Raw genomic sequence first — 27,432 nt, forward strand, 5'->3', positions numbered from 1 at the left:
ATAGTCGGGGTTTATTTTTCCAACTATATCTATGTGCGAGGCTAGCAAAAACATATAAAATTATCATATTGTTGAACCATAAGTTGTCTTTTTCTTTTAAATTCTTAATATTTAAAATATTTGACAAGTCAGTCCAATAATTTTGTGTGCAAAGGAATATCAATACTTAACCACACTAAAAATGGACTTGTAGCAGAGCCATATGACCATATATATGAGATTGGTGGTTAAAACTTAGAACAGTCATAATTTCCAAAAAGAAATAATCCATCAACATTAGCCCACTATATCCAAAGAAAAAAAAAGCAAGAATAACTATTGAACTACAAAGGGCTCTTTCATATGCATTTGTCACCACCATATATAAACAATTAAGCAAATATCGAATGGTGAAACTAAAGATGACTAATTATCAAACTAATTCCCTGTTAACCACATCCGTTGCAATTTCTTAAAAACCCATCAAACTGAAACGTTCCAAGTTCTCGATAGATCGCGTGGTCGAGAGTCCAAGCACCAGCATTGATAATTTGATGTTGAAATCTCAAAAAGTTCATCAGGGGACATGTTTTCAAGCTCCTTTAATGTTAGAGTATCAAAAGTATAGGTATCTTTGGTCTTGTAACCACACATTGTTGCGGTCATTTCATCTTGGTGTTCTTGAGAGCGCATACGCTTGTATAGTCTCATTACAGACAAGCAATCTTGTAAAGGATCGTGATGCCCTGCCCTGATATCGTACCTAAAAACACAAACTCGGTGTAAGCCACGGAGAATATGAGAGTCATAAATGGTTATTTTTGGGTGTGTTTTTAGTACTATGGTTCCAAAAAGGTTTAAACATGAAACAAAATTGAATCTGAGAAGGGTTAATGTTTAGCAATGTTTCATAGATGCTCACAATTAAGCAGGGCTACTTGATCACTTATCAATATTTACAGTTTAAAGTGCGATTATTAGTTCACCCTATGTAAAGTACAAGTGAAAGAACGAAGAACGGGAAATCAAGACAATTACCCGAGAAATTTCTTAGTAAGGTCCTTGAGAGAATAGCTAGCGTTCTTAGTATGAGTTTTCATTAGGGGAAGATATGTTGCAGTATCCCTACACATTGAAAAAACAAATCGTTAAATGAAAAGCTTGATGATCTTGAATAAGCAATTTCCATCTCCTCAAGTAACACGTACAACATATCATATCGAATGAAGGAAAAAAAGTAAAAATACCATAGTCATGCTTTTCAATATAGTCATGAAGGTTAAAGTGCTAAACAGATTATTGAATTATAAAAGTGTGGTAAGATGGCATTCTTAATAGATGAACAATTATAACATTGAGTTCAGAAATTCGTTTGTCCTAAAAAAAACTGACCTTATTAATATATCAGGATAGTTCATTAACAAGCAATCCAAATCACACTGAACGTTATGACCCACAAGAAGCTTAGCTTTTCCTCCATTCAACCGTGCTTTTCCTAATGATTCTCCATTGTATAAAATACGAGAAATCTTTTCTTGAACTTCAGTAAGTGGCATACCATCTCTAAGATGCGCTTCCGTTAAGCCAGTTAGTTTATACCTGAAACAACATAGCATCGGGTTCCATGGTCATATATGTACAAATGGCAAAATGGACATGTAGTGCGAATTGGTTAGGAATACTATATGGCACGTTAAGTCGTTAACCCTTTTAAGGATGAAAGAGTTGATCGGGTTAGTAGCTTCAAGTTATCTTTGTATCGTTCCAATTTCAACGGATGTCCTGAAGGGGCAACTTAAAGTTGTGTCTAACTACTTAAATGAGTATAATCATGAAGTTTAACAGGCTACCTAATAAATATATATAAATCACCAAAGTATATATTGACTGCGTACAGCTTCTGAATCTCTTTATAATATTACATTCTTAGTTTCTTACAAATATAATTTTGTAATCACATTTACAATGTTGATTACGTTTAGAAGGCCTAAACGGCTAAAGAAGAAATGTTTAGGGGTCAACTCGATCTGCACCAACCCTTACTTGAGATTACCAGCTACCCAGCCCGATACTTGTTTGTTTTAAGATAACAATGTAGAAGTTATTAAATGTGTGTACAGAGTTACACACCTTTTATGACTTTTTTTAATTTCATCTAAAGCGATGCTATTGTAGCTAATATTGTAGTTTTACCCGTATAGCGTGTTATTAATAAAAAAAAATCAAATCGACCCATTTGTCATCGCAAGTCATATAAATCAAGAAGAAAAATACACAACGTACATGCTGCAGGAAGTACCTGTAATCAGTCACGGGCATTTGAGGTGCTACAAAGGTGTGGAATATCATATTCTCTTCCTCATCAACGAGGCAGACTCGAGCTAATATGTCAACTGATCCATCACTACCACCGCCAACCATTTGGCATTCAATAGCAACTGCTTCAGGGAATTTACTAATATGAATATTATCTTCTAAGGCTTCATATGCTACATATTCTGGAACATCTATTGTTCCCTACATCACAATATCAAAAACATGTACAAATGTATCTTAGTTGCATAATATTATTAGTAATAACTATTAAAACACTTGACAGAAAGTCCCGAGTCAGCTTACAAGACAAGCAGGTGCGGGACGTAGACATGACTCTTTATGTTCATTAAGAGAACCCGTGCTATCGAAAACTTTTAGACAGAGTTGGCAACCAGTCAGAGAGAATATACTTGAACACGTGGCCTTAGCTACTTGTCCTGCATAATTCATAAAATGTGACAAACGAAGAAACAACCAAACCGAAATGAATAAGTTACGTTATGGTGGCAAATGAGCATGTTAAAGTCTAGCAGAGTAACAGGGTCAAAAATTAGAGATTTTCGGGCTGGATGCCTGGATTATGTGTTTGATTTTAAAAAAAAAAAAAACACTAAGTTACTACATATGGCAGCAAGCCAATTTTTACCCGTTTTATGGTTTTCACTCATTAACAGTAACTTACAACCCGAATTGACACTTTCCAAATGAATGGGCTGAATGAGCCCTTACAATGTTATGAACTAGAGGATTTCATACCCGATATATGCTCTCTTAATGATTCAAATGATTTGCAGTGCTTTTGACAAACACCACATTTTGGCTCATGGACAGAGTGATTGGATTTCTTCATGTGCTCAACAAGGTGCTCCTTTCTTTTAAACTGTCGAAAACAAGCTGCACATTTGTGCCTGGAAACAACATATAACAAAAATATGAATTTACAACACATAAAGAAAATAATCAAATAGCTAAAGTTTATGCAGAATGTGTAAATAGTAGACAATGAAAAAAAGTTTAAATCTTTGTTAGCAAATATTTTCTCATATTCATTGAATCAATGTATAGAAATTCTAGATAACTAAATACAATAAGATTAATTTGTTGCATGCCATGTGGACTCAATCACACGTACACTTCGATACAAATTTAAAGCAAAATCCAGCAAGGACATCAAATATATAATCTATATATATATATATATATATATTAAAAAAAACAAATTTAATTAGCGTGTTCTCCGGCCAACGTTAAACAATTGACAATTCCATGCATTGACTATTAATGAAGAAATTAAGAAGGGGAAAAAGAAAACCTTGTAACGACCACTGGGGATTTATTCATTGCAATGAGTGAGCAAAACAATGCGAACGATCAAAACTGAGATTAATGTTAATCGAATAGGATTTAATCGAATATCAAGTTTGATGAAGTGTTTTTTCACGTTAATCAATATATATAAAGTTTGATGCATACGTAATTTTAATTTTTATAGCGATATATAAAAAGAGATATAAGAAATTACATTAATCATCCTTGTAATTTTCTAGAATTTTACATGTTGAATAAAAAGATAAAAGATCGCGAAGATCACGTATTTGACAGGCCACGAAAGATAATCCATGCGAGACGGGCTTACATACGAGTTATTAGTATAAATAAACTTTAAGTTGGTCGATGTTACATGTGACTCGAACCTATCCTTTGAAAACATGTGCACCTGTTACATGTTGAAAAAAAAAAATCAATCATATAGAAAACAGACTTACATAAGAATTAACTAGCATGGTACCGTGTAATGCGGCGGTACTTGTAGCGGTGGGAGACGACTGTTGGGGGTAGAGCGGCGTCGAGTGGTCTAGATAATTTATGTAAAAGTAATTGATGTAAATGGTTAATGAAAATATTTTAAAAGACAAAGAAATGAGAGTGTAATATAATCATTAGGCTATTTTAAATTTTTCCCCGCGTAACTTTCAACACGATGGTTATTTTATTTATAAGATACTATAGAAGTATGGATATATGTGATCTTTTATATGGACCAACGTCAAATTTTAAAGACACATATATATGTTTTAAAAATATAAGTATTACATACGTAAAAGAGATATACAATCAATGTGGTCGGGGTGAACTTACATAGCGTTTAACCGGATCATCTAAAGTCGGAATAATGTTTATTTTATATTATTTTGTTAAGGCCCTATTTAAAATTCATTGGGTGTTTGGTAGAAGTGAATCAAATAGGATGGAAATGTAATAGAGAATGAATATAGTGGGAAAGATAATGGAGATTTGAAAAGAGAACCGATTCCGTCGTTTGGTACAAACACCGAATGAATATATAAAAAATATTAAATTTTAAATAATAATCAAATTTAATACATATAACATCACTAAAACAAAAACAAAACAAAAAAATTTAAATTCCATTCCCATCAATTCTCTACATTTCATAGAGAATTGAGGGAATGGAATCGATTCCCTATTCTCGATTCTCTTTTCCATTCTTCATTACAACCAAACATGAGAAGTGTTTCTCTTTCCATTTCCACCATTTCCATTTCATTTTAAGAGTCATTTGTAACAAATAAATACAATTATAATTAGTCTAATGATCACCATGTCCAAATTGTTCTTATCTCGTCACCTAGCACATCAGATCCCGTGAAAACTAACCAATGAGGCCTCAACGTGATGAATAACAAACACCGGGAACGAACTAAGCATTAAGGATGATCTTAGAAAGTTTATTATCTTTTCACCAAAATTCGTAAACATCGTTTAACTATTTTAATATGTTTAATTATCATGGGTAAGTTCTTGTATAGTTTTTCTGTTTCTTTTAAGTGATCTATAATAATGACTAATAGGCCTAATTGGTTTGCCTAAAGATAGATTTTAATAATAAGATGATCACACCTTGCATAATGAATGGTAAAGATTTCGAGATAAAAAATTCATGTGATATGTGTCAAACATCTAAAATATTAGGCATATGTAAAAGTTCATGGTTTAAATCTGATAATCATTTTTTAATAAAAATCTAGTAATATTGATAAAATTTAGAAAAAAAAAAATTATAAGGATATAGTTACTCGTAATAATCTAATTTCTAGTCTAATAAATATTACTTCCTTATTTCCCCTTCTCAACATCCAATTTCCTCAACCCACAAACACACTTTCTCCCTTTTCAATAATTTATTGAATAATTTATTGAAAAATCAAGATAAAAACAATAAACCCTAATTTCAGTACCATTTTTTTTAAAAATCTTTAACTCCAATTCACTTTTTTTTTCTTCCTTTTTTTCTATCCAATCTAACTAAAAAAACAATAATAACAATAACAATCTAATAATATCGATAAAACTAAAAAACATATTAATAAGAATCTAGTAATAATAAAAATCTAGTAATATACTCGTAATAATTTATCTAGTCTATTAAATATTATTTCCTTATTTTTGTTTCCCAATATCCAATTTCCTCCACCCACATACAAACTTTCCCCCTTTTCAATAATTTCTTGAAAATTCAAGATAGAAACAATAAATCCTAATTTCATAATCATTTTTTTTTTTAATCTTTAACTCCAGTCCACTTTTTTTTCTTTCTTATTTTTCTATCCAATCTAACTAAATAATAATAATCTAGTAATATTGATAAAGTTTTAAAAAGTATTATTAATAACTAGTAGTAATAATAATCTAGTAATATACTCGTAATAATCTATAGATAGCTATCTAGTCTAATAAATATTACTTTCTTATTTTCCCCAATTCCCTCCACCTACATACACACTTTCCCCTTTTTCAATAATTTTTTAAAAAATTAAAATAAAAAATTCTAATTTTATAACCAATATATGTTTTAATCTTTAACTCCAATCCACTTTTTTTCTCCTTTGTCTTCTTTTTATCCAATCAAATAAAAATATAAAATAATAATCTATACTTCTATTCATACTATATTATTAAAAAAATAACACTTTATTTTTAAAGGTGTTGGAAAATATGTAATATTTTCACTTACACTACCCCTTACAAAGATTAAATTACACTGTTAATTATTTATCTTTTAAAATATCTTCATTAACCTTATACGTCAATTACTTTTAAATTAATTATCTACAACAGTCGACACCTCGTCTACTACCAACAGTTGTCCCCGCTACTACATCGTCGCCGCTATAACCACCATAAATAATAATAATAATAATAATAATAATAATAATAATAATATAGTAATATTGATAAAATTAAATAATAATGATAATAATAATAATCTAGTACTTGAAATATACTAGTAATAATTTATAACAAATCATCTGTTCAATAAATATTACTTTGCTTATTTTCCTTTTTCGTCATCCAATTACCTCCACCCACATACACTTTCCCCCTTTTCAATAATTTATTGCTTAACCCTAATCATATATAACTAATTCTCTTTTTTTTCTTCAAATCTTTAACTTTGGAACTGATAATTGTCGTTCCATTTGTTCTATTTCATTACCGGCTTGCAGTATATGCATTTTTTCATATATATACACATAAATACACACACATATGTATATATATACTGTATACAGCTAATGCGATGGTGGTTCCTTGGGGCTGTATTATTTGTTATTTGAGTGTCGTTGCTCTTTATCTTCTCGGCCGAAATAGCGGAAAGTAATTCAATTTTTGTATCTATTTAATATATATATATGATACACACGTGTATGTCTGTGAAGTTAGTGTTTACTGATTCTTGTTTAATTTGTAATTGTTTGTGTTTGATTAATGTGTTATGGATGCAGTCTGGGGTTGTAAATGAACCGAACGAACACGAACGAGATCTGGTTCACGATCATTCATTTAACTTAACGAACGGTTCACGAACGGATAAATGAACATATGTTGTGTTCACGAACGGATGAACGAACATAATGGCTTGTTCATGTTCGTTCATTTATGTTCCCGAACGAATGTTCACGAACACAAACGAACGAACATCAATGAACGAACACAAACGAACTACAATGAACAAACATATAATTATAAGTATTAGAACTTGAATTCAAAATTACAAAATATCCATTGCCTACAAGTTTTACGAAATATTCTTACTTATGGTACAAATATACAATATTTATATATCTAATAAAAAAGAGGTTTATATACTTTCATTTCCAAAAAATAGAGTTTAAAGCTTAAACTTTGAGTTCAATATAACACTATCATACACTATTAATAAATTAACTTTTTCCTACATATAGGGAAAAATTAAATTAGAGATTCCTTATTTTAGGGACCACTAAGGACACTTCTCAATCATTCATTTTTCATCATCTCCGACCACCACCATGATCCTCCGGTGAGGCGCGACCACCGCCACCACGACTTATACACATGTGTAAGTACAACTTGCACATGTGTAAGTACATGTGTAAGTACAACTTAATCATGCATAAGTTATACAACCACCATCACCACCACCACCACCATCATCTCCGACCACCACCATGATCTTCCAACGACGGCGACCACCGCCACCACGACTTACGCATGTGTAAGCTACAACTTACATACGTGTAATTTACATGTCCTTAATGGTCCCTAAAATAAGGAGTCCCTAATATAACTCATCCCTATATATATATATATACAGATGCGGTACCAGAAAAAAATTCCAAAGGGGGCAAACTTAGAAAACTTATGAAAAATAAATCTAAAAGGGGGCAAAATGTTAAAACCTATAGAAAATTTTTAAAATTTTATGAAAAAAATAAAAATACATGACAAAATTTAAATTTGGAGGGGGGCATTGGACCCCCTTGCCCCCCCTTTAGTACCGCCCATGTATATATATATATATATATGAGAACAATCAAATAAGAACAGTTTTAAAATAAGAACGATGAGAACACTTAAAAAACATCATTTTGATGCATTAAAAGTTCATAAAACTAACATAGTGTTTAACTAATTATCATTATTTAAGTGTTTAACAACACATTGATCCGTCAAAATCGAAAAAATCACGTTTTTTGGTGGATGCATTATTTTGAAGAATATGCATCCAAGATGGATGCACAAAACAAAAAACATGATTTTCTTGATTTTGACAGGCCAATGTGTTGTTATACACTTAAATAATGATAATTAGTTAAACACTATGTTAGTTTTATGGACTTTTAATGCATCAAAATGATGTTTTTTAAGTGTTCTCACCGTTCTTATTTTAAGACTGTTCTCACTGGAGTGTTACCCTATATATATATATATGATATAAAAGAAAAATTTATATTTATAACTATTTTTTAGGTATAGTTGATTAGGTATTAGTATATTTAAACGAACATAAACGAACGAATGTTCACGAACATAAATGAACGATGTTCACGAACATAAATGAACGAACGTTCATGAACAGATTATCGAACGTTCATGAACATAAATCAACGAACGAGAGCTTTGTTCATGTTCGTTCATTTAACTAAACGAACAAACTTTTGTGTTCATGTTTGTTCATTTAACTAAACGAACGAACACGAACGAACTTTCCGCCGAACGGTTCGTGAACTGTTAAGTTCGTTTACAGTCCTATGCAGAGGTGCTTAAATCGGTTACTCGAGTTAATCAACTCAAAGATTTAGGTTAGTTACTTGTTATTATATTGTTATTATATAATAACGTCTCACTCATTTTAGTCTTAAAGTCTGCACCAACTCTACTTTTGATGCATCTTTCAAAGAAGTCTAAACACAACATTACTCTTATCAATTAACTATTTCAATCCATCTATTTTCCTTCATCGTCGTATCCAATCCAATAAAACTATAATAATAATATAAATAAAAATACTACTACTACTACTACTAATAACAACAACAACAACAACAACAACAACAATAATAATATAAAAACAAAACCCTTAATTCAAATTTGAGAAAGTGTTAGCCATTGATTACATTTTAACTTTTATTTTCCACCATTAGATTTCCATAATGGCATAATCATTGACCCAATAATTGGACATAATATTTTTAGTTCTCATACTCTACTTATTTCAATTTACTTTTATTTATTTTAGTTTAGTAAATGGCCTGATTAAATACCATTCAATAACTTTATTAACAAATTTTTTTTTATAATAATAATACTCCATATTCTTTAATGTTATAACTTATAAAATATATATATATATATATATATATATATATTCATATAATATATATTATAGTTTCATGCATACAAAGTTTAATATATTGTATGACAACCATTAGATGATAACATGTGGAAAGAAGACAAGATTATGAAAAAAAATTAATGGATATCACATGCCCCTTTTTCTTATAGTTTTAAGAGGATTTTTAGACTAATATTTAGAAGGATTTATCATTTTCCATAACAATAATAATAAGGAAATGATAATCCTCAACAAAAAAACCCTTAAAAATCTTGTTAAAAACCTTAAATCATGATCTATTTATTCAGTTTCCTAATCACCCTTTAAATATTCTATGTGATAATCTTATGATGAGGAGGATTTTTAAGCCAAAATATAATCATTTTACATAATAATCTAGTAGATATACTCGTACATTCGTAATAAAATATATTGGGTATAGTAAAATATTACTTATTTCCTCTTCCCAGCATCCAATTCTCTCAACCCACATACACCCTTTTCCCCCTTTTCAACAATTTCTTGAAAAATAAAGATAAAAACATTAATAAAACCCTAATTTCATAACCGAATCTTTCTTCTACCTCTAACTCCAAACTTGATATTTCTCACTTCATTTGTTCATCAATGTTATAGTTTCATTACCAGTTTGCAATATACATACATTTTTTTTCATATATATACATATACTTATACACATATATATATATACTTATACACGCATATACATAATACACACACACACATATATATATATACTTATACACGCATATACAGCTAGTGCGATGGTGGTTCCTTGGGGCGGTGTTACTTGTTGTTTGAGTGCCGCTGCTCTCTATCTTCTCGGCAGAAATAGCGGAAAGTAATTCAATAGTTGTATCTATCGATAATATATATATATATATATGTAATATGTATGTGTGTGTGAAGTTAGTGTTAACTGATTGTTGTTTAGTTTGTAATTGTTTGTGTATAATTGATGTGTTAGGGATGCGGAGGTGCTTAAATCGGTTACTCGAGTTAATCAACTCAAAGATTTAGGTTAGTTACTTGTTATTATATTTTATTATACAATGTATGTTATATGGTATATTATTGCGAATCCGTTGATCTAGGTTAGTCACTCGATATATCTTGAAAAATAAAATTTTCCAACTTGCGTAATGTTGTTATATATAATTAGATTATGTATACGTATATGAACAAAATGCAAATTGAGTAAATGAAGGAATGGGACGAGGAACGGATAATATGATTAATTTATATTAGGGTTAGGTTAGGAAAACTTGGATATATTGTGTTACTTAATTAGGGAAGCTCTTAAGGATTAACATGTTCATTTGAATGTTTTTTTTTTTCTTTACTGTATTTGTTAAGATGATTAGAATGCAAATTACGTAAATGTCATCGTTACAATTTAAAATGGCATTTTTGTATGTCTTAAGGTCGTATTATTTTCTGAACACATTGGGTCTGCACAATTTGGCAACATGAGCGAAAAGTAGAGAAAAGAAAGAGAGTTTGGTGCGTGTATTATGGTGTGCTGGTTGAGCAAAGGTTGTGTGAATGTTTGTATAGTTAGAGAGACAATGGCATGTTAGGTTTTAGTGTTAGGAGATCCAAGGCCGAGATAACAAGATTGTTTCTTCTAAATTATACGTCTATCATCTTAAAATTTGGAGAAGAAACAAGATAAATGCTTTATATAATAGTATATATAAGTTGTAGCAAGTTTCAGGCTTATCATTCTAAATCTATGTGTTTTGGGGTTTCATAAGTGAGGTGAAAAATGATCCCTTAAAAGATCATAGCATTTGATGAAATTCTTGCCATGCATTGTAGGCTGATATAGTTGCAATATTTTTACTGACAGTTGTAAATTTGTTGCACGAAATGCTTGTCAGCACTCGGTATTATAGGATGGTGATAGAAGTTGTGTTATTTATTTGATGCACATGTGTTTTTTTCTTTGTTTACATGTCAGCTCAATTATTGGAGGCTGCAAACAAAGTATTGCCCTTTGTTGTGACAATATCTGGTAGAGTCAGTTCGGATACCCCGATCAATTGTGAGTATAGTGGATTGAGAGGAGTTATCGTGGAGGAGACGGTAATGAGCCTTCTGCTCTTTTGTAGTGCACACTCCTTTGTTTTTTATTATTTCTCCTTTTTCATGTAGGGGGTGGCAAAATGGTTGGGTCATGTTGTATAGTAATTAACATGTCAAAACCATTACTTTTTGGTATGGGTTGACCACAACCCTTTGTCCCTTCTGTCTGGAAGTAATAATTTTTTGATTTAGCGTTTTAAATATGATTTCAATGCTATATTATCTGGATGATCCGAGTTTTTTGAAATAACTATTGTAGGTGGTTTTGTGCATTAAAATACATTTTGGGCAACTTTTGATCTTTTCTGACCCATCCGACTGTGATATTAATGTTTATTTCACCTGTCAGAGATAAAACATATCCAAATCAACCCAGTTGTAAGTAAATGGGTTGAAGTAGTTACTTTGAATGTTCTATGATAAAGTTGATGGCATAATAAATCCATTACCAATTTCAGGCGGAGCAACACTTTTTGAAACATAATGATGCCGGTTCTTGGATTCAAGACTCTGCTCTAATGCTGTCAATGTGTAAAGAGGTTCCCTGGTACTTGGTAGGCTATGCTCATCCCTCACCTAATCTGGTCCTATTTTCAGCAACCTTAATGCCCTAAATCAGTTTGGTGCAACTTGAAGCTCATTAAGATATTATATGTCGCAAAATGGGTGGGTGGGCCAGGTAGTATATCAAGTCAAAATAGGAAAAGTATTACAGTGTGTGTATATGGGTTGGGTTAACATGTAAACATTTTATATCCACTTGTTTGATTTGTTTAAAAAGTAATTAATATTAATATATAAATATCATTAAACAAGTTATCATCAAAAAATAACCCTTTTATCTGTAATTGAATGAAGCAATGATGTATAAACTTGAGAACATGCTTTGGTTGAATTCTAAGATGTTCGACTCACGTGACTTGTTTCCTTCTGTATTTAGGCTTTATCACCCATTTGAGCTGTTAGCACCAAAATATAAGTACACAACGTAATTGGTCCATGATCTACATAATTTAATGACCCTGCTATAATCTACCCTTGACCATTGTGTATTAGGATGATGGCACTGCCCGTGTATTTGTTGTTGGAGCTCGTGGTGCTGCCGGTCTGGTATTAACTGTTGGAAGTGAAGTGTTTGAGGAGTCTGGACGCTCACTTGTTCGTGGAACATTAGACTATCTGCAAGGTCTCAAGGTATGTAATGTCTTAATCTACCATTTTTAACAATCATGCTCATGTATAAATGCACTTGTATAACAATATCATTGTCTTGAAGATGCTTGGAGTCAAGAGAGTTGAACGTGTTCTTCCAACAGGCACTCCATTAACTGTTGTTGGTGAGGTATGCTATTTCTTTGTTTACACTGGTCATTAAAGTTAAGTCAAAAGAAAACCTTTTACTTATTTGTTGATAACATTGGTCTTGTATAACACTTGCTGCGACTAATAGAAGAGGCCAAGAGGGTATCAAGTCTGGGTAACTTGAAATTCGAGTAATACCGACTTGGACCTTTCAATATATTTATTTTGTTTACGATTATGATGAGGCAGAATTTGGATTTTTATATTGAATCTAACTCTTGTCTCTTGCTGTTAACATCCTCGCTGCTCAATAGTTTTATATGATGAGATTGAATGTTATCTTTAGGTTCTGTTATCCTATTTGTAAAATTTCATTCAGAAGCTCCTCTGAAATACAGGCTATTAAAGATGACATTGGAACCCTTCGGATCCAACGACCACTCAAAGGCCCATTTTATGTCTCTCACAAAACCATTGATCAACTCATTGCGAATCTTGGGAAGTGGGCCAGGTTATATGCAAGCAGTTAATGTTTTTGTATTTCCAATAGCATGAAAATGTTAATTACATCTCTTTACTAAATGCCGCTCTTTCTAGGTGGTACAAGTATGCCTCAATTGGTTGCGCTGTGTTTGGTGCTTATTTGCTCGCTAAGCATGGCATTCAGTACATTATGGAAAAAAAACGTCATTGGGAATTGAAGAAAAGGTATGCTCGTATGGATAGTGTTTGTTCATTCATTGCTAGTAGTGTTTAGGTTGCTTGGAAACTAGTAGCCATTTAATTACAGCTTCCCATTTCAGCTTGTTACTGTTAATTTACATGTTAATCTGTATATTACTAGGTAGTTTTCCAAAAACACACTTCTTAACTTGGATGGTAGTTAAGGGCTTAAAGCGTTAAGCAGTTGGTGACTTGGTGCCTTTAAGTAGGGACTAGATTTAGCTAGCACATGAATCTCAAGGCTATGTAACCCAGGGAAATGTCCAGTATTTCATGCCTGTATACAAGTCTTTAACACAACGTGTTTCTTCATCTAACCCAGGGAAATGTACTGTATCTCATGCTTGCATACAAGTCATTAACACAACATGGTCATGAATTTTCGAAATTTTATCTCCAAGTTTATTACGACAGTTTAGACTATATTCTAGACAGAAGACTTTGTAGTTTTTATGTACCATTGCATGGGTTTGTCTTTTAAAATAAAATAAAATTATAGTTGTTTTAGTTTCTGAAAGTAGGTGTTATGCTTTGTTGTGTACAGTGTACTAGGTTGTGAATGTGGCTGTAGTTTAACAATATAAAACATTTGTGCCTGATGATTATATGTTCGTATATTCATGTCTATTGCTATTTATATATTTCCATATTTCTGTATGGCGTGTGACTCGTTATAATGCCATGTGGAAGATATGGCTGGGGCCATGTCACTATGGCATCCTATAGGTGGCTACCGCCACCACACCATCACACATGGTGGTATGACTGCTGTTTTATAATATACAAATATACAATTAAATGAGCAGTGAACCTTTTTTCTTTGGGAAGATGAAACCATATGTAAAAGTTAAGACAACTACAAGTGAGAAAACTGAATACGCTGAAAGTTATCATACATTCTATTTCATTCACAGTTTTTAATCATTTTTATTTCCGTTTAACTAATTATATTATATCCTATATGAAATGAAATGAAATGTTTTTCGTTCCAATCTTTGTATGCAGAGTTCTTGATGCTGCAGCTAAAAGAACACCTACAGGCAACGAAGGTCAGTTATTCTGTTCTATTATTCATCAACTTAGTTTCTTGAGTTCTACACTCTTACATCCTAACAAAAACGTTCCCTACCCAATTAACAATTAATTTCAGGTTCAAATGATAAAACTGAAAATGGAGTCAATGCGGCTCGAAAGGATGGGCAACTGCCTGATATATGCGTCATATGCCTTGAGCAAGAGTACAATTCTGTGTTTGTCCCGTAAGTTTTATAAATCATTTCTTTTTGTTCTTATTGAAATTTTAATTGGCTAAGCAGTCCCTCTCTTGCTGGTATTATTTGCCACTTCTGATGTCACATAATTAAAGAATTTAAAAGCATAACCCTGAGGCTTACCATACATATAAATGGCTAGACAGTTGTTATGTATCAGGGCAGAAAACAGCCACAAGTAGAGAATTCTAACAAATTGGATAAACGAACAAGTAATAGAAGCAAGAAAGATAATCTGGATAGGTTCCGGTAGGCCCGATTCTGGATTAATTCCCCAGCAGCCCTAAGTTCCTAAGAACAATAATAATAATCTCCACCCTAAATACGGTGGCCTAATGGCCTTATTTAAGCAAGCTAACATGTCACCCTAACTTGTACCCAAAGTAATCACCAATTATAATTAAATAACTATTTTAACTTGACGCTTAACCACCCTAGACTTTCTTTACTTTCTTTCTGCTTCCTGATACCTATCAACAGTCTTGCCACTCATGGTGTTCACATAATTAGGGGACTTGATTACTTGAAGCATAACGATATGGCTTGCCATATATCTTTAATAGGTGTGCAGTTGTCTTATCGTACACTAAATCTTCGAAGTTCTCATCAAATCTACTTAATTGTGTATTTTGGGTTTTCTCTTCTAACTAGATACAAATAAGAGAAGAGAGATTGAGAGATTGTGTATTTTGGGTGTTCTCTTCTAATTGTCCATACTTTCAGTGTGCTGTGTTTGAAGAATAATAGGAAAGAAAGTGGACAATATCACCAAGTACTAATAGTCCCCATGATGTATAACTGTACTTATATTATAAAGCAAATAGGGATTCAACTTTCAACTTTCAATTTCAACAATGTACACATGATAATACATAATGTACCATACATCAATGCCTACAACTTTCTCTCTCCTTCATAAATCATTTTATTCCTCTAATTCTTTCAAAATCTTTTATCTTAAAAACCATACATTGATAAATTATAAAAATTATATGGGTGTTCTTAAAATTTCATGCTCTTTCATTAGAGATGTCATTCGATTTACTTTCGACGAATTTTTAAATCTGAGGTCGGAGGCCGTACGGCTAAGATATTTGGCTATGACACTCTATGACACATCATCTCCTATGACCTATCACCATCACCATCTCACCACCGCAACGCGCCGGTACTTGCTCTCGTTTATACTAATACAGGAGTCGCCAACAGCTATCTAAAAACAAATGGTTAATTACAAGTGAAAATAACAATACAACCGAATTCAAGTGGTATATTCCACAACATACATTAGAGAGGCAAGTCTGACCTGTTATGTGAAACATATCAATTTGATTAACTTGCTATTGATTATGTGTCAAAGTGGTTGATTAAGTAATTGGATGTGAACAAAATGTGACAAATAATGGTTTAAAAGCCACCTGCTTTAAGTGTTTACAATCTCCTAGATTGACTTGTTAGGTTTTTAAGGGATTGTTTTGGTTTTGAATTATATGATATTGAGTTTATAAAAATTGAATAAATGGTTTTGTTTAGAAATAGTGTTTGGTTGTGTCTTTACAATTTTACAATTTGATTGTTACTAATATAGATATGATACAAGTCTTTGGCAAGTTTGAATATTAATTACTGCATGACCCTAATGGGTTTCAAAAACGGAGAGCCATTTTTGTGAAAAGGGAGTAAAAGTTTTCCATAGGTTACGAGAAGCGATAAATAGGCAATTTTAATGTGTCATTATATGATTAGCTTTGTTGCAGATATGATACTGGTTACTTGATCCCTATCTAATCAGATAATCAGAAGCAGAATCTGATTATCCAATCATAAATCTAATTAGTGCTATTTGAACTTTATATAATTGAATTCGTTATGCAATTTCTAGCCCCTCTTAGTTTAACTTTTTAAAATTAGTAGTCTAAAGTTCATTCTTAGATGTTTAGCATACACTTGTTAGCCTTTTTCATGTTTGTCTAAGATATATATCCAAAGTATGAAATAGACAAATGATCTATGGTTTCAGGTGTGGTCATATGTGCTGCTGTGTGACATGCTCTTCACAGTTGACAAGCTGTCCGTTATGTCGAAGTCGAATCGGGCAGGTGGTGAAGACTTTTCGTCATTGAAAAATTGGATGCTTGTCAATTGGAAATACAACTTACTGGGACCATGAATGCAATAAATGGTCTTGCAATTTTACTGTTCACTTTGCGTCTCATTTGACACATTTTACTCGTGAACTCATTTTTTCTCCACTTTACAAACAGTTAGCGTTAGGTGTATATTAGAAGTTACATATAATCTTTTCAGATTGTTCTCTTTGTCCAAAGGTGTAAATATAAATTTCTTAAAGCAACTTTAGTACCCTCTTTAACTAATAAAAACTATTTTCTGTAAAGTAATTCATGAATACATAATCTTACTATAGTATTCATATAATTATATGATAATCTTATCAGAAAAAAAATACTAATTAATTCAGGAGATAAGTTGAGAATATGTTGCATGCTTCATTTTATAAAGATTTTAGGGTTTAATTAAGCATCGGGCCGTTCGTTACCAACATCATATATATCGTCATCCGCTTAGATGTGGAAACTACAACGTTCTTTACCAGTCGCCAACTTTTATCTACCTCAGAATCTGCTTAGATTTGGCACATGTTATAATTGGCAATGGGGGTGCAATCTGGTTTTAGATACCTGTGTCTGAGGTCAAGTCGTGGGAAATTGTGGGGACTGAAAAGTAGTCACTATCGATTGATAAGCGTAGAGCGATACAAATCTTTCTATAAGTTCTTCAGAATTTGTGGTTCTTTTAGGCATGGAAAACTTCCCTAGAATCTGATTCTTCCCACTTAATAATTGGCCATTAATTGGTTGTAAAGCCACAGGCTAAACGGCATATGATCCTTTACCATGATTACTTAATATAGAAATATAGTACTTTGACATTTATGCTTACAATATACTCGTAGCATAAATAAATGGCAGAGGACTGTTACTCGAATCATTTTTCACATGTTTCACGTAGCCTGCCTTGCTAACTATTTATAAATTGACTTTATTTTAATTTTAGTTATTGGTGGCAAGATGGGTGGTTGAGCGGGTCGAGTAAAATCTCGAAACGGGCTGGCTTAAGTTTCTGACCCTATTACCTTTTTGTTCTTTTTAAAAAGGGAAATGATAAATGTACCACAATTTTTGATTTATGTACTACAATATACAAATTTTATAACTGACAGTCAGTAATACATACTGATGGTACATGTGTCAAATCTTGTGGTACAGATATCACCTCCCTTTTAAAAACCAGTAATAGTTAATGTGGTACTCCATATGATTAAAGTCTTAAACTGTATATATGGATATATAACTATGGATGTTGCCAGGTGATAAGTAAAAATACACAATCCGTGGATATTACCAATGAGGATGAATAAACTCGAGGCTTTTCACCCACAGAACGTGTACAAAATCTGCAATACTCGTCTTCAATTAACGTGTTCATATTTAATTTAACGATTATTATTTCAAGATGATCAAACTGTGTACACATATAAACGTGTACTGCTAAGATATCTATATTTTGTTTTACAATTTGGTGGCCGGGTTAATTTCTTTTTTGACAGTCATCGTCTTCTTTTTAATATAAATACCATTTATTTTGTTTTATGGATGCAAGATGGACGACAAATACATGAAACTGGATCATCTGTAGATTATAGTCTTATAGGAACAGAACCATGTTAAAATGGAAACCTTTTTTCTTTTACTCAGCATGAGTTAATTTAGTTTTTCAATAATTTGGGTGGCATATGTTTTGTTCACATACTAATACGATGGTGAAGTTATAACCCGGGGTTTGTTATATGTGGTATCCTCATTTACGGGAATGGGCAAACATTTTAACCAGTGTTGTATGCCCTGTTAATTTGTAGGTGATGGAACACCTACTATACATACGCGATGGGTAATGGTTATCGCTCCCTCCGGCCGGCAGCGCCATTTCTACCATTACTTTCAACTCATTTAACAATTGACATGTTTGCCTTTAGCTAATATTTTACTAATTTGACCTCATTGACCATTTTGAGATATACTACAAGTAAATACCACTGAATTGGTAATGATTGGGGGCATCTTTGCCGGCCACTAGTAACACACATTCTTAGGTTTGAACCTAGATATCCCCATAGCCACAACTGTTGAATGAGTCTCGTCTGCCCTCCACATTATGGATAGGCAGCCGATTGTGGACCCGGTTGAAACATATTGTAGGTTATATATCAACCCATTTGCCCAGATACCGCTTTGAAACTACTGCTTAAGATGTATCACAAACGCCTTATTGAACCATGCATGGAACCTCTTTTTGTCAAGATGCGCTTGATAACTATTAATCAATTGATCTAGCTTTTATTCCAATTTATTCTTTGTTTGTTGGTGAATGCCCACTACAATTCCCTGATAAATAGCGACACTTTGGTGCCAACTTCCCTCAACTCACAAATTTTTTGAACTCCATGGCGAAAGATCAATCAAACAAAAGCCTTGCTAGGAGTTCATATGAGAAGATATCAAAAATCCACTTTGGTTTTTCACGTCGAACCTCAAAGTGTCCCAAAAGCAATAACATTCCAAATCCTTCACAATCAGCCGCTGATCCTCCAAGCTCCAAACCACTTGTCTCCCACGCTCCACCAGCCTATCTTCACCACCCCGTCTCACATGAAGCGATTCCACCTCCCCAAAACGAGTCATTTCCTCCTAAAGTGAAGCCAGCTAAAAAGTTTGTCCGGTTTTTATCAAGTAACATCAAGAAAAATGGAGATCATGATGATGGAAAGGAGTTGGCTGGCCAAAAGACTTTTAGTGAGGAAAAGTATAATAGTTATATTGATCATACAAAGATGAAGATGAGAGCCCCTTCAAATGTTGTTTCGGGTGGGAGGACTATATCTAGGCGTGAAAGCATCAACGACATGTTTTCTGGTTATATTAGCCGAACAAAACTAAGGTTGAGAACCACGTCTAGCGTGAGTACCTCTAAATAAGCCTATAGATTCAGGACCATGAAATAAGCAAAGGCAGCACCAGGGTCGAATATGGTGGTGATCATATCCTTTCCTCCTTTGTGTTAGCTCATTCAATATTTAAGATGTGATTTCTATCTTATATTTAGTGTGTTATTTGTACGATATGCTTTTGCTTTGTTAATTAACATGCCTACTTGTTGTGTATCTCCTTTGTACAGAGTAAGTTGTGGATAATTTGTTATGTAAACCAAGATTCTATTGTATGGTTAAAGAGGCCATTTCTAGACTTTTGGTCTGGTCTATAATATGGTGGCCTACTTAAGATACAAGTTAAATTTGTTTGGCTTGATCTTGTATGTTGGTATCATATCATATAGTATATATACCATGTCTTGTCTATATATGAAAGTTTTGTAGTCTTGAATTGCTTGTTTACCGTGTCTTGCATAAAATTATTCTATTTTCGCTCGATTGCCTATCAGACCTTTGGCATGGTCGGCTTGCAAACTTGAGTACGATGATCAACTTAGGATGGATATATATATTTGCTACCAGAAATTAGTAGTATTTGTCCCTTTTTTTTTATGTGTGAAAGACACTATTTGTCCATTGACAATTTGTGTATTACACACACTAAGATTATTTTCCTTTGTCGCTATCTACATGCGTTTTAGACCTTTGGCATACTTCACTTACATTTGAAACAGTGATTTGGGGAGGGTGTTTTGTCAAATAAGTTTTCGTAACAAAAAAATTATACAACCAGGTAAACCGGCTTTTGAAAAGCCGGGTTCAAAAAACTTGGTTCAAACCCGGTATTTCAAAAACCGGGTTCAAAAAAGGATGCCCGAAACCGGTTTTTCAAAAGCCGGGTTCAGGCTTTGCAGACTGATGTGACTCGAAACAGTGAAGGCTGAGTTTGATGTGACAAGGGTGATGTGACTATACTTCGAACCCGGCTTTTCAAAAGCCGGTTTCGAACGTAAAGACAAAACAGCGAATGTGTGACCAAGGACTTTGAAAAAGTTGTAGAGGCCATCTCCTAAGATCATTGCTATTCCTATAAACACCTGCAACCAATAAACAGAAGGTAAAACAATTTCAAAAGACATTTGGAAATTTAAAATTATCTCACAATCGAATGAAGTACAGAGCATATATTCAATATTAGTTCCATCAATTCTGGAGGAGTGTCAACAACATTAAGGACCTAAAGCAAACTTTTGTAATACAACCCGATTACAATACCGACTATATTCTTATGTTAACCCCTGAAACTTTTATCTTAGAGAATTTGCTTACTACTTGTCTTAAAAGAACAAAAAATTTCCTTAAAAATTGACTTGCTATATATATATATATATATATATATGCATAGGTAGTTTTGTCTTAAAAATCAGGGGACTAAAATCATAGCTTTAGCAACTTACCTTTAAGATAGCCTTAATCAGTTCATATTTTTTAGAAGCTACAACAAGCTATATATAAATAGCTTACTGAAAAAATGACTAGAGAATGAAATAATTATTTTGTCTTTACGTTCGAAACCGGCTTTTGAAAATCCGGGTTCGAAGTGTAATCACATCACCCTTGTCACATCCACTCAGCCTTCACTGTTTTGAGTCACATCAGTCTGCAAAGCCTGAACCCGGCTTTTGAAAAACCGGTTTCGGGCATCCTTTTTTGAACCTGGTTTTTGAAATACCAGGTTCGAGCCAACTTTTTTGAACCCGGCTTTTCAAAAGCCGGTTTACCCGATTGTATAATTTTTTTGTTGCGAAAACTTGTTTGAATAAACACCCTCCCGAAAACACTGTTTCAAATTTTTTTTCCAAAGGCAATGTATATTATCTTTTACAGGATGTTTGGCTTAGCTTATTTAGAGGGCTTATTAGTTTCGTGTCTTATTAAGAGCCAAACAAGCTTGTCTTTCATCCAAACAACTTTTCAGCTATATAAGCCTTAATAAGCTATAAGCATTTTCAGTATATATTAAAAGAAAAAATTAAGATAATGATATGATTAAGATTAAGATGTTAGTAAATTTTTATTGCGTTTGTTTAATCACTTCAAATCTTAGATGTATAAACTTTGAAATATACTCTTTTCATTCCTAAGCGATCTACTAAGTCAACAATTAATATTATTTTTTCCGGTAACCAATAATTTGCTGATAAGTGAATAACATTGTCTAAGATATGATTTACCAATTTAGTAATTCAATATTCATAGAAGCCATTGTCTTTTGATCGTCCCTAGACCGAGGCGTATTGCCATGAACAACCAATTGCTAGGACAACAGTCAAATTCCAGTTTAGATTTGTCTTATAAGTGAAAATTAAACGTAGTTTTCAGAAGAAAACAAATGTCGCCGGGGATGTGGTTTCTAGTGAAATTATTGGACTCTTGTGAGGAGTATTTAGGTTCGTGCGAGGAGGGAAAGAAAATAAAGGAAGAGAAAGTGGTGAATGATTTGTATGTGGACTATTGGTAAATTATCAAAAAGAGATTTTGTAAGATTATAGTTACTTTGTTTAGAAATTTTTATATTTTTTTAACGAACTAAGATGATGTCGTATAAGCCCAATAGTTAAAGTTATACACAACTTGGCAATTATTCCAGAAGCACGGAGCCCCTAGCCCACTTAACTCCATGATTCAAGGAAAACCCATCAATCCGCCGCTCATAAACACAACGACAATTAATAATAAAACCTGATGATAAGATTTGAACCTTAGTGTCCTTGAGCCAAGCCATCATCCCAATATTTTACTTTGGTTGTAATAACATGCCAAAAGAACGAGTAAGAAAAAAAAGCCCAAAACATTTAAAAAACAGAGGAGGCCCAGATATAGCTTCGGCCTAAAATAAGGCTCCAGGCCGAAAACTAATTGCGGTTCTCTCGAATTTTCAAAGTGGTCAATTTATTGTATTTAATATCTTAAAATTTAAATTAAAAAAAAAATTCTCAAATTGTAAATAATATTTCACAACACACGCTTTTTCTATTTGGATTTTTTATTTTTTATTTTTAAACGGAGAAGGAATCGTCTGTTGAATAGATAAGATTTGTGATATTTCACAACACACGCTTAAGTTTGTACTCAACGGATTAGGCACTTGCAACCAATCAAATTGAATCTTAATTCTTTGGGAATTATTCTTGATCGTCTTTCCACAAGGGTTAACCTCGGTGATGAAATATCAAGATGCCCCGTACGTGACTGTAATAACGAAACCAGCTTTAGACCCGCATTCAATCATATGGTTGGTGTTGCAACTTACAATTACCTTTTATTTGGATTAATAATAATCATATGGTTAATTACTTAATTACGTGGGCCGACTATTTGTGCTTCCATATACCTATGATGGATTAATCATTTTGTAGAAATCTATAAGATATTAACAAATCTATAATTGTGCATGAACAATAACAAAGGTTCTAGTTCCTAGATTAAATAAAAAATAAAAAAATTAAAAAAAAATGTTTTTTTAGTCACCCTTTATAAAACTGTCAGAAGTTCTGTTACGGCTGGTGGATTATAAAATACGTATTGGGAAGAATTAAACCGGTAAAAGTAATCTATGACATCGCTAAGAATGATATTTTTAAGCCACTGGATCCAAAACCAGAGATGGAGCTAGAATTTTTTGTATGAGGGGGTAATTTTAAAAGTTTGTTATACTTATAAGAGTCATATCTGATGATGTAAAAAAATTTGGGCCCTAACTCGGGAGTAGAAAATGGACCATCAAAAGATTTTTGTTCCTCACACAGGATGTAATACTTATATTTAAAAACTACCAATTTTTTTAATGTATATAGACCACACATGACGGACAAGGTCTTATTTAAATGAAAATGTAAACCATAATGCATGAAACCTGAAAAATATGACATTTTATGAAATAACTAGCTTATATATATCTTTCCTATATAAATATTATGATTATTATAATTAGTTTTTTGTGATAAATATATAGAATAATTTAAAAGAAATTAGTTTTTCCACAAACAGTTACAATATTAATATATTATACATTTTTACATACACAAACAAAGAAAACTTTTTCTTTAAACTTTCTTTATTTGGTCTATTGAAAATTACTAAAACAACTCAAGTTTTTATTATCCCAATAGAAAAGATTTATCTCAAAATTAATATTTCGATGACCAATGACTTTCAAAAATTATGTTTATGACAACAAAGATGATATTTGTAATTTTGTATGTATGCCTATTTATTTTCCCTTATTTTTAGAAAAAAATTACAAATATACCATTTAAATTATAGAAATTTGCATTTCAAACGACTTAAAAGCAAAAGGGCCAAATTGTTGGCATAAAGATGTAACGTACTTTAGCCTAATTTCGGTTGTAAAATGTTACTATACGTAAGCAGCTCGAGAAAAATGAGTCAACATGGTTAAAGTTACTATCAGATACTCAATTACTCATATCAGCTGCACATCATCATTTTCACCAACTAATCGAGTTCAATTTCCTTGTATCAATACTTTAGAAATCAAAAGTTTGTTCTTTCAGGTATACTTGAGAAAAATAAGTACGTTATATTTTTAAGCAATTTAACCAAAACTCCCAAAATAATCAAAAGATACGTTACCAGAGATTGGACAATCGCGAGTCTTAACCTGAACATATGGTTAAAAACTGAACCTTGTTTCTCTTTTGGAATAATACCCTTTCCAGTATCATTTATTTCAAATACAAATTCCATCCAATCATGAATTTTTGATCACGACGAACTTCATCTATTCCTTCTAAGTTAGCACGCTTTCCACTGATTTTGGAAAAGAATCTTGACAGGTATGTTGTGAATTGATCATGATTAGAATTAAATGTTGGGTGGGTTTTGTAGTGGAGGCTTCATGGCACGAGCTCGAACTGAGACATAGCCATCTGAGGTAAATTTGATGGCATTGCTTAACAAGTTAGATAATATCTGTCTAAGCCTGTGTTCGATCGTCATCTATAACTTGAGAAAACTTGGTCAAAAAAACATCTTGGAGATCTAAAATCACATCCACTACCTTTTTCAGACCTACTAGATAGAACAAGTCAACTACACCCTCGATAACTTTTACTGTATCGAATCGGTTTTCTTATCATTCCGGCTTCTATTTTACTTGTGTCAAGAATAGAGTTCAATATACCTGACAGAACAAACTTTTGATATAAGGTGTTGCTGTACGTATCATTTTTCCAATAAAAAATGATTGAAATTCTGAAATTAAGTTGGTTACTGAAAACAGACCAAGCCACACCTGGTTAACACTCTTGCTCTGAAGATGATTGGAACATTCTTGCATAAGTCTAATTGTCTAAAGTTTTTGGCTAACTATGATCCTTGACAAATGACGTTGATTGAGATCTCTATCAATCCATTAAAGCCCGCAAGTGAAGCACGAATGTCATGGCTTGCAGAAACAAATGCAAAATTCCGATTCTTGCTTTTTCCTTCCGCTTGCTGTGTTGCTTTCTTTTTCTTTACAAGGAAAGCTCTCTAGATAGAGACAGTCATCGTAATGAATGTTACCAAAAGCAGAATGAACATGAACATGATATTATGATGCATCCTGTTTTGCACTCCATCATAAGGTAATGCCAATACAAATACCGATTGTGTTCCAGTGAGGTTGAGAGGAAAAGAGTATAAGATATACTTTGTTCCTAAAATGTCTACAATATATGATTCTCTTGGTTGTAATATTATTTTATGACCATTACTAATTCGATATCCATTTTCTGTTTGTATCTTGAAAGATATTGCAGTGTTTCCATCAAGAAAGACGTGAGTGTTAGGAACCCCATAACTTAGTATCTTCCCATCTTTTGTAGCCCAAAACAAACCTCCACTGGAAGATTTGATACCAGAAAACACATCCATTAACGCTTTGAGCTCAAACCCAAGCGACATAACTCCATTTTCATGCACACGGGCTGTATTTAGGACAAGAGGATTATTGACATCATTCCACGAATTCCCTAATGAAGCATTTCCGTTTGTAGCGTTCATGGCTTGTTGTAACCAACTTTCATTACAACTCATAATCATCCCAATCAGCTTGCTTTTATCTTGATGACAAAGTATGTATGGTTTGTCATGGGACTCAATTAATGAGCGATCTGGTTTTCATGGAATTGAAGTTCATGAAGGATGTGTTTTTTTCTCTCTTGAGGTTAAATTGCAGGCATCATAATATTCTTAGTACTAAAGTCGATAATCCTCAAAACATTGTTGTCTTCCACTCCTTGTATGGTCATTCATATGTGTTCCATAAAATAATATAAACATATATGATTGTTTTTGTATATTATTTTTAACAAAAAAAAAAACCAGTTATGAACTTTGTTTAAAAAAATACTCGTATATATATACACATGTGAATAGAGTCATTTACATGTTTTATGTAACACTTACGAACTTTGGTTTTTTTTTTTAACGTTCATGTCACAGGACGGCTAGCCGTTACATCCATACGGGCAGACAGTCACTAGCGACCGATCCACGAAGTCAGAGATCACAAGGGAAGAAAAACCCATCAATTTAACCACTACATAAGGCACGACGTTAAATTGGAAGTAAAACCAATTTAGAAAGATATATGTAAACATATGTTGTTTTTATATACATTTGTGAATTATGTCTAGAAAGATATCTATACATCGCCGTCGCATTGCGCGGGTGGCTTTCTAGGCAGGGCTGTCAATTGGGTCGACCCAGGTCGACCCGCATCGCCCATCGGGTTGGCGGGTTGGCAGGTCGGATGTCTCTGACCCTAACCCGATCCACTAAAAGTTTCGGGTCAGGAATCTCAACCCTGACCCTATTCGGGTTGGCTCAGGTCGATCTGGGTCGACCCAATTAGTATATTAGTTGACGGGTTGTCAGGTCAAATGTGTTGGTTTTGGCTCAAGTGGATTTTACTTTTATAGCTTTTAAAAACAAGGCTACTAATAACATGGTAACTAATAATAAAGTTACGTAATATTTCTTATAATATCATTTTGAAAACTAACCACTTATTTTCTTTATTATTCAAAAATAGTAAACAATACAATAATGATCATTATGTTTATAAAACATTAAAAAGAAGATTTAGTTTTAATTTTGATGATGAAAGAATTTAACGAGTTACTTTAAGGATATAATAAAATGTGTATATATATATTTAAAAAATATTAATTTAAAAAGTATCGAGTTGGCAAGTCGACCGGAAGGTCGAAACTTCCAACCCGAACCCGACCCAAGAAAATTCAGGTTGGTGGGTTAGTGGGTTGGCAGGTTGAAAATACACAACTCTAACCTGGTTTTTTCATGTGGGATTTTGGGTTGAGTCGATTATTGACAGCCCTATTTCTAGGAGACCTAAGAAGGTTTGACATGATATAGTACGATATAGAGAAGAACCCGACCCAGATTATTTAAGGCGGTTATGGGAGTTATTACTTAAGACAAGAAAAGAAGATAAAATTTGACCCCAAAATGGA

General features: G+C 32.7%; 2 protein-coding genes across 3 annotated transcripts; one reads left to right on the forward strand and one right to left on the reverse strand.

Annotated features, from left to right (window-relative positions):
- Positions 1-462: 462 nt before the first annotated feature.
- Positions 463-3,636, reverse strand: LOC122609414. Its single transcript, XM_043782458.1, has 7 exons — positions 3,608-3,636; positions 3,052-3,203; positions 2,599-2,732; positions 2,279-2,496; positions 1,372-1,578; positions 1,018-1,104; positions 463-742 (listed from the first exon to the last, which is right to left on the reverse strand). The coding sequence occupies exons 1-7, from the start codon at positions 3,634-3,636 to the stop codon at positions 463-465; spliced, it is 1,107 nt and encodes a 368-aa protein (XP_043638393.1).
- Positions 3,637-8,920: 5,284 nt separating this feature from the next.
- Positions 8,921-17,275, forward strand: LOC122606991 (E3 ubiquitin-protein ligase SP1). Of its 2 annotated transcripts, XM_043779907.1 has the most exons (11): positions 9,970-10,337; positions 10,464-10,516; positions 11,460-11,584; positions 12,043-12,138; positions 12,641-12,778; positions 12,861-12,926; positions 13,285-13,397; positions 13,484-13,594; positions 14,615-14,658; positions 14,760-14,868; positions 16,901-17,275. In XM_043779907.1, exons 1-11 carry the CDS (start codon positions 10,261-10,263, stop codon positions 17,001-17,003), a joined length of 1,035 nt encoding a protein of 344 aa, XP_043635842.1. In that variant the 5' UTR covers positions 9,970-10,260; the 3' UTR covers positions 17,004-17,275. The 2 variants fall into 2 exon arrangements, with proteins under 2 accessions (XP_043635843.1, XP_043635842.1); XM_043779908.1 differs by lacking the exons at positions 9,970-10,337; positions 10,464-10,516 and adding an exon at positions 8,921-8,942.
- The last annotated feature ends 10,157 nt before the right edge of the window (positions 17,276-27,432 follow it).

Source organism: Erigeron canadensis, chromosome 7, assembly GCF_010389155.1.
Source record: "Erigeron canadensis isolate Cc75 chromosome 7, C_canadensis_v1, whole genome shotgun sequence".
NCBI lineage: Eukaryota > Viridiplantae > Streptophyta > Magnoliopsida > Asterales > Asteraceae > Erigeron > Erigeron canadensis.

What these genes read in the sequence shown, in the direction of transcription:
- LOC122609414 (XM_043782458.1), bottom strand. Translation starts at nt 3,636, where the DNA reads ATGAATAAATCCCCAGTGGTCGTTACAAG. An exon ending in TCCCCAGTGGTCGTTACAAG is followed by an intron (nt 3,204 to 3,607) that starts GTTTTCTTTTTC and finishes TGTTGTTTCCAG; the next exon opens with GCACAAATGTGCAGCTTGTT. An exon ending in TATCCTGATATATTAATAAG is followed by an intron (nt 1,105 to 1,371) that starts GTCAGTTTTTTT and finishes TTCAATGTGTAG; the next exon opens with GGATACTGCAACATATCTTC.
- LOC122606991 (XM_043779907.1), top strand. Translation starts at nt 10,261, where the DNA reads ATGGTGGTTCCTTGGGGCGGTGTTACTTGTTGTTTGAGTGCCGCTGCT. An exon ending in GAGTTATCGTGGAGGAGACG is followed by an intron (nt 11,585 to 12,042) that starts GTAATGAGCCTT and finishes TACCAATTTCAG; the next exon opens with GCGGAGCAACACTTTTTGAA. An exon ending in TACAATTCTGTGTTTGTCCC is followed by an intron (nt 14,869 to 16,900) that starts GTAAGTTTTATA and finishes CTATGGTTTCAG; the next exon opens with GTGTGGTCATATGTGCTGCT.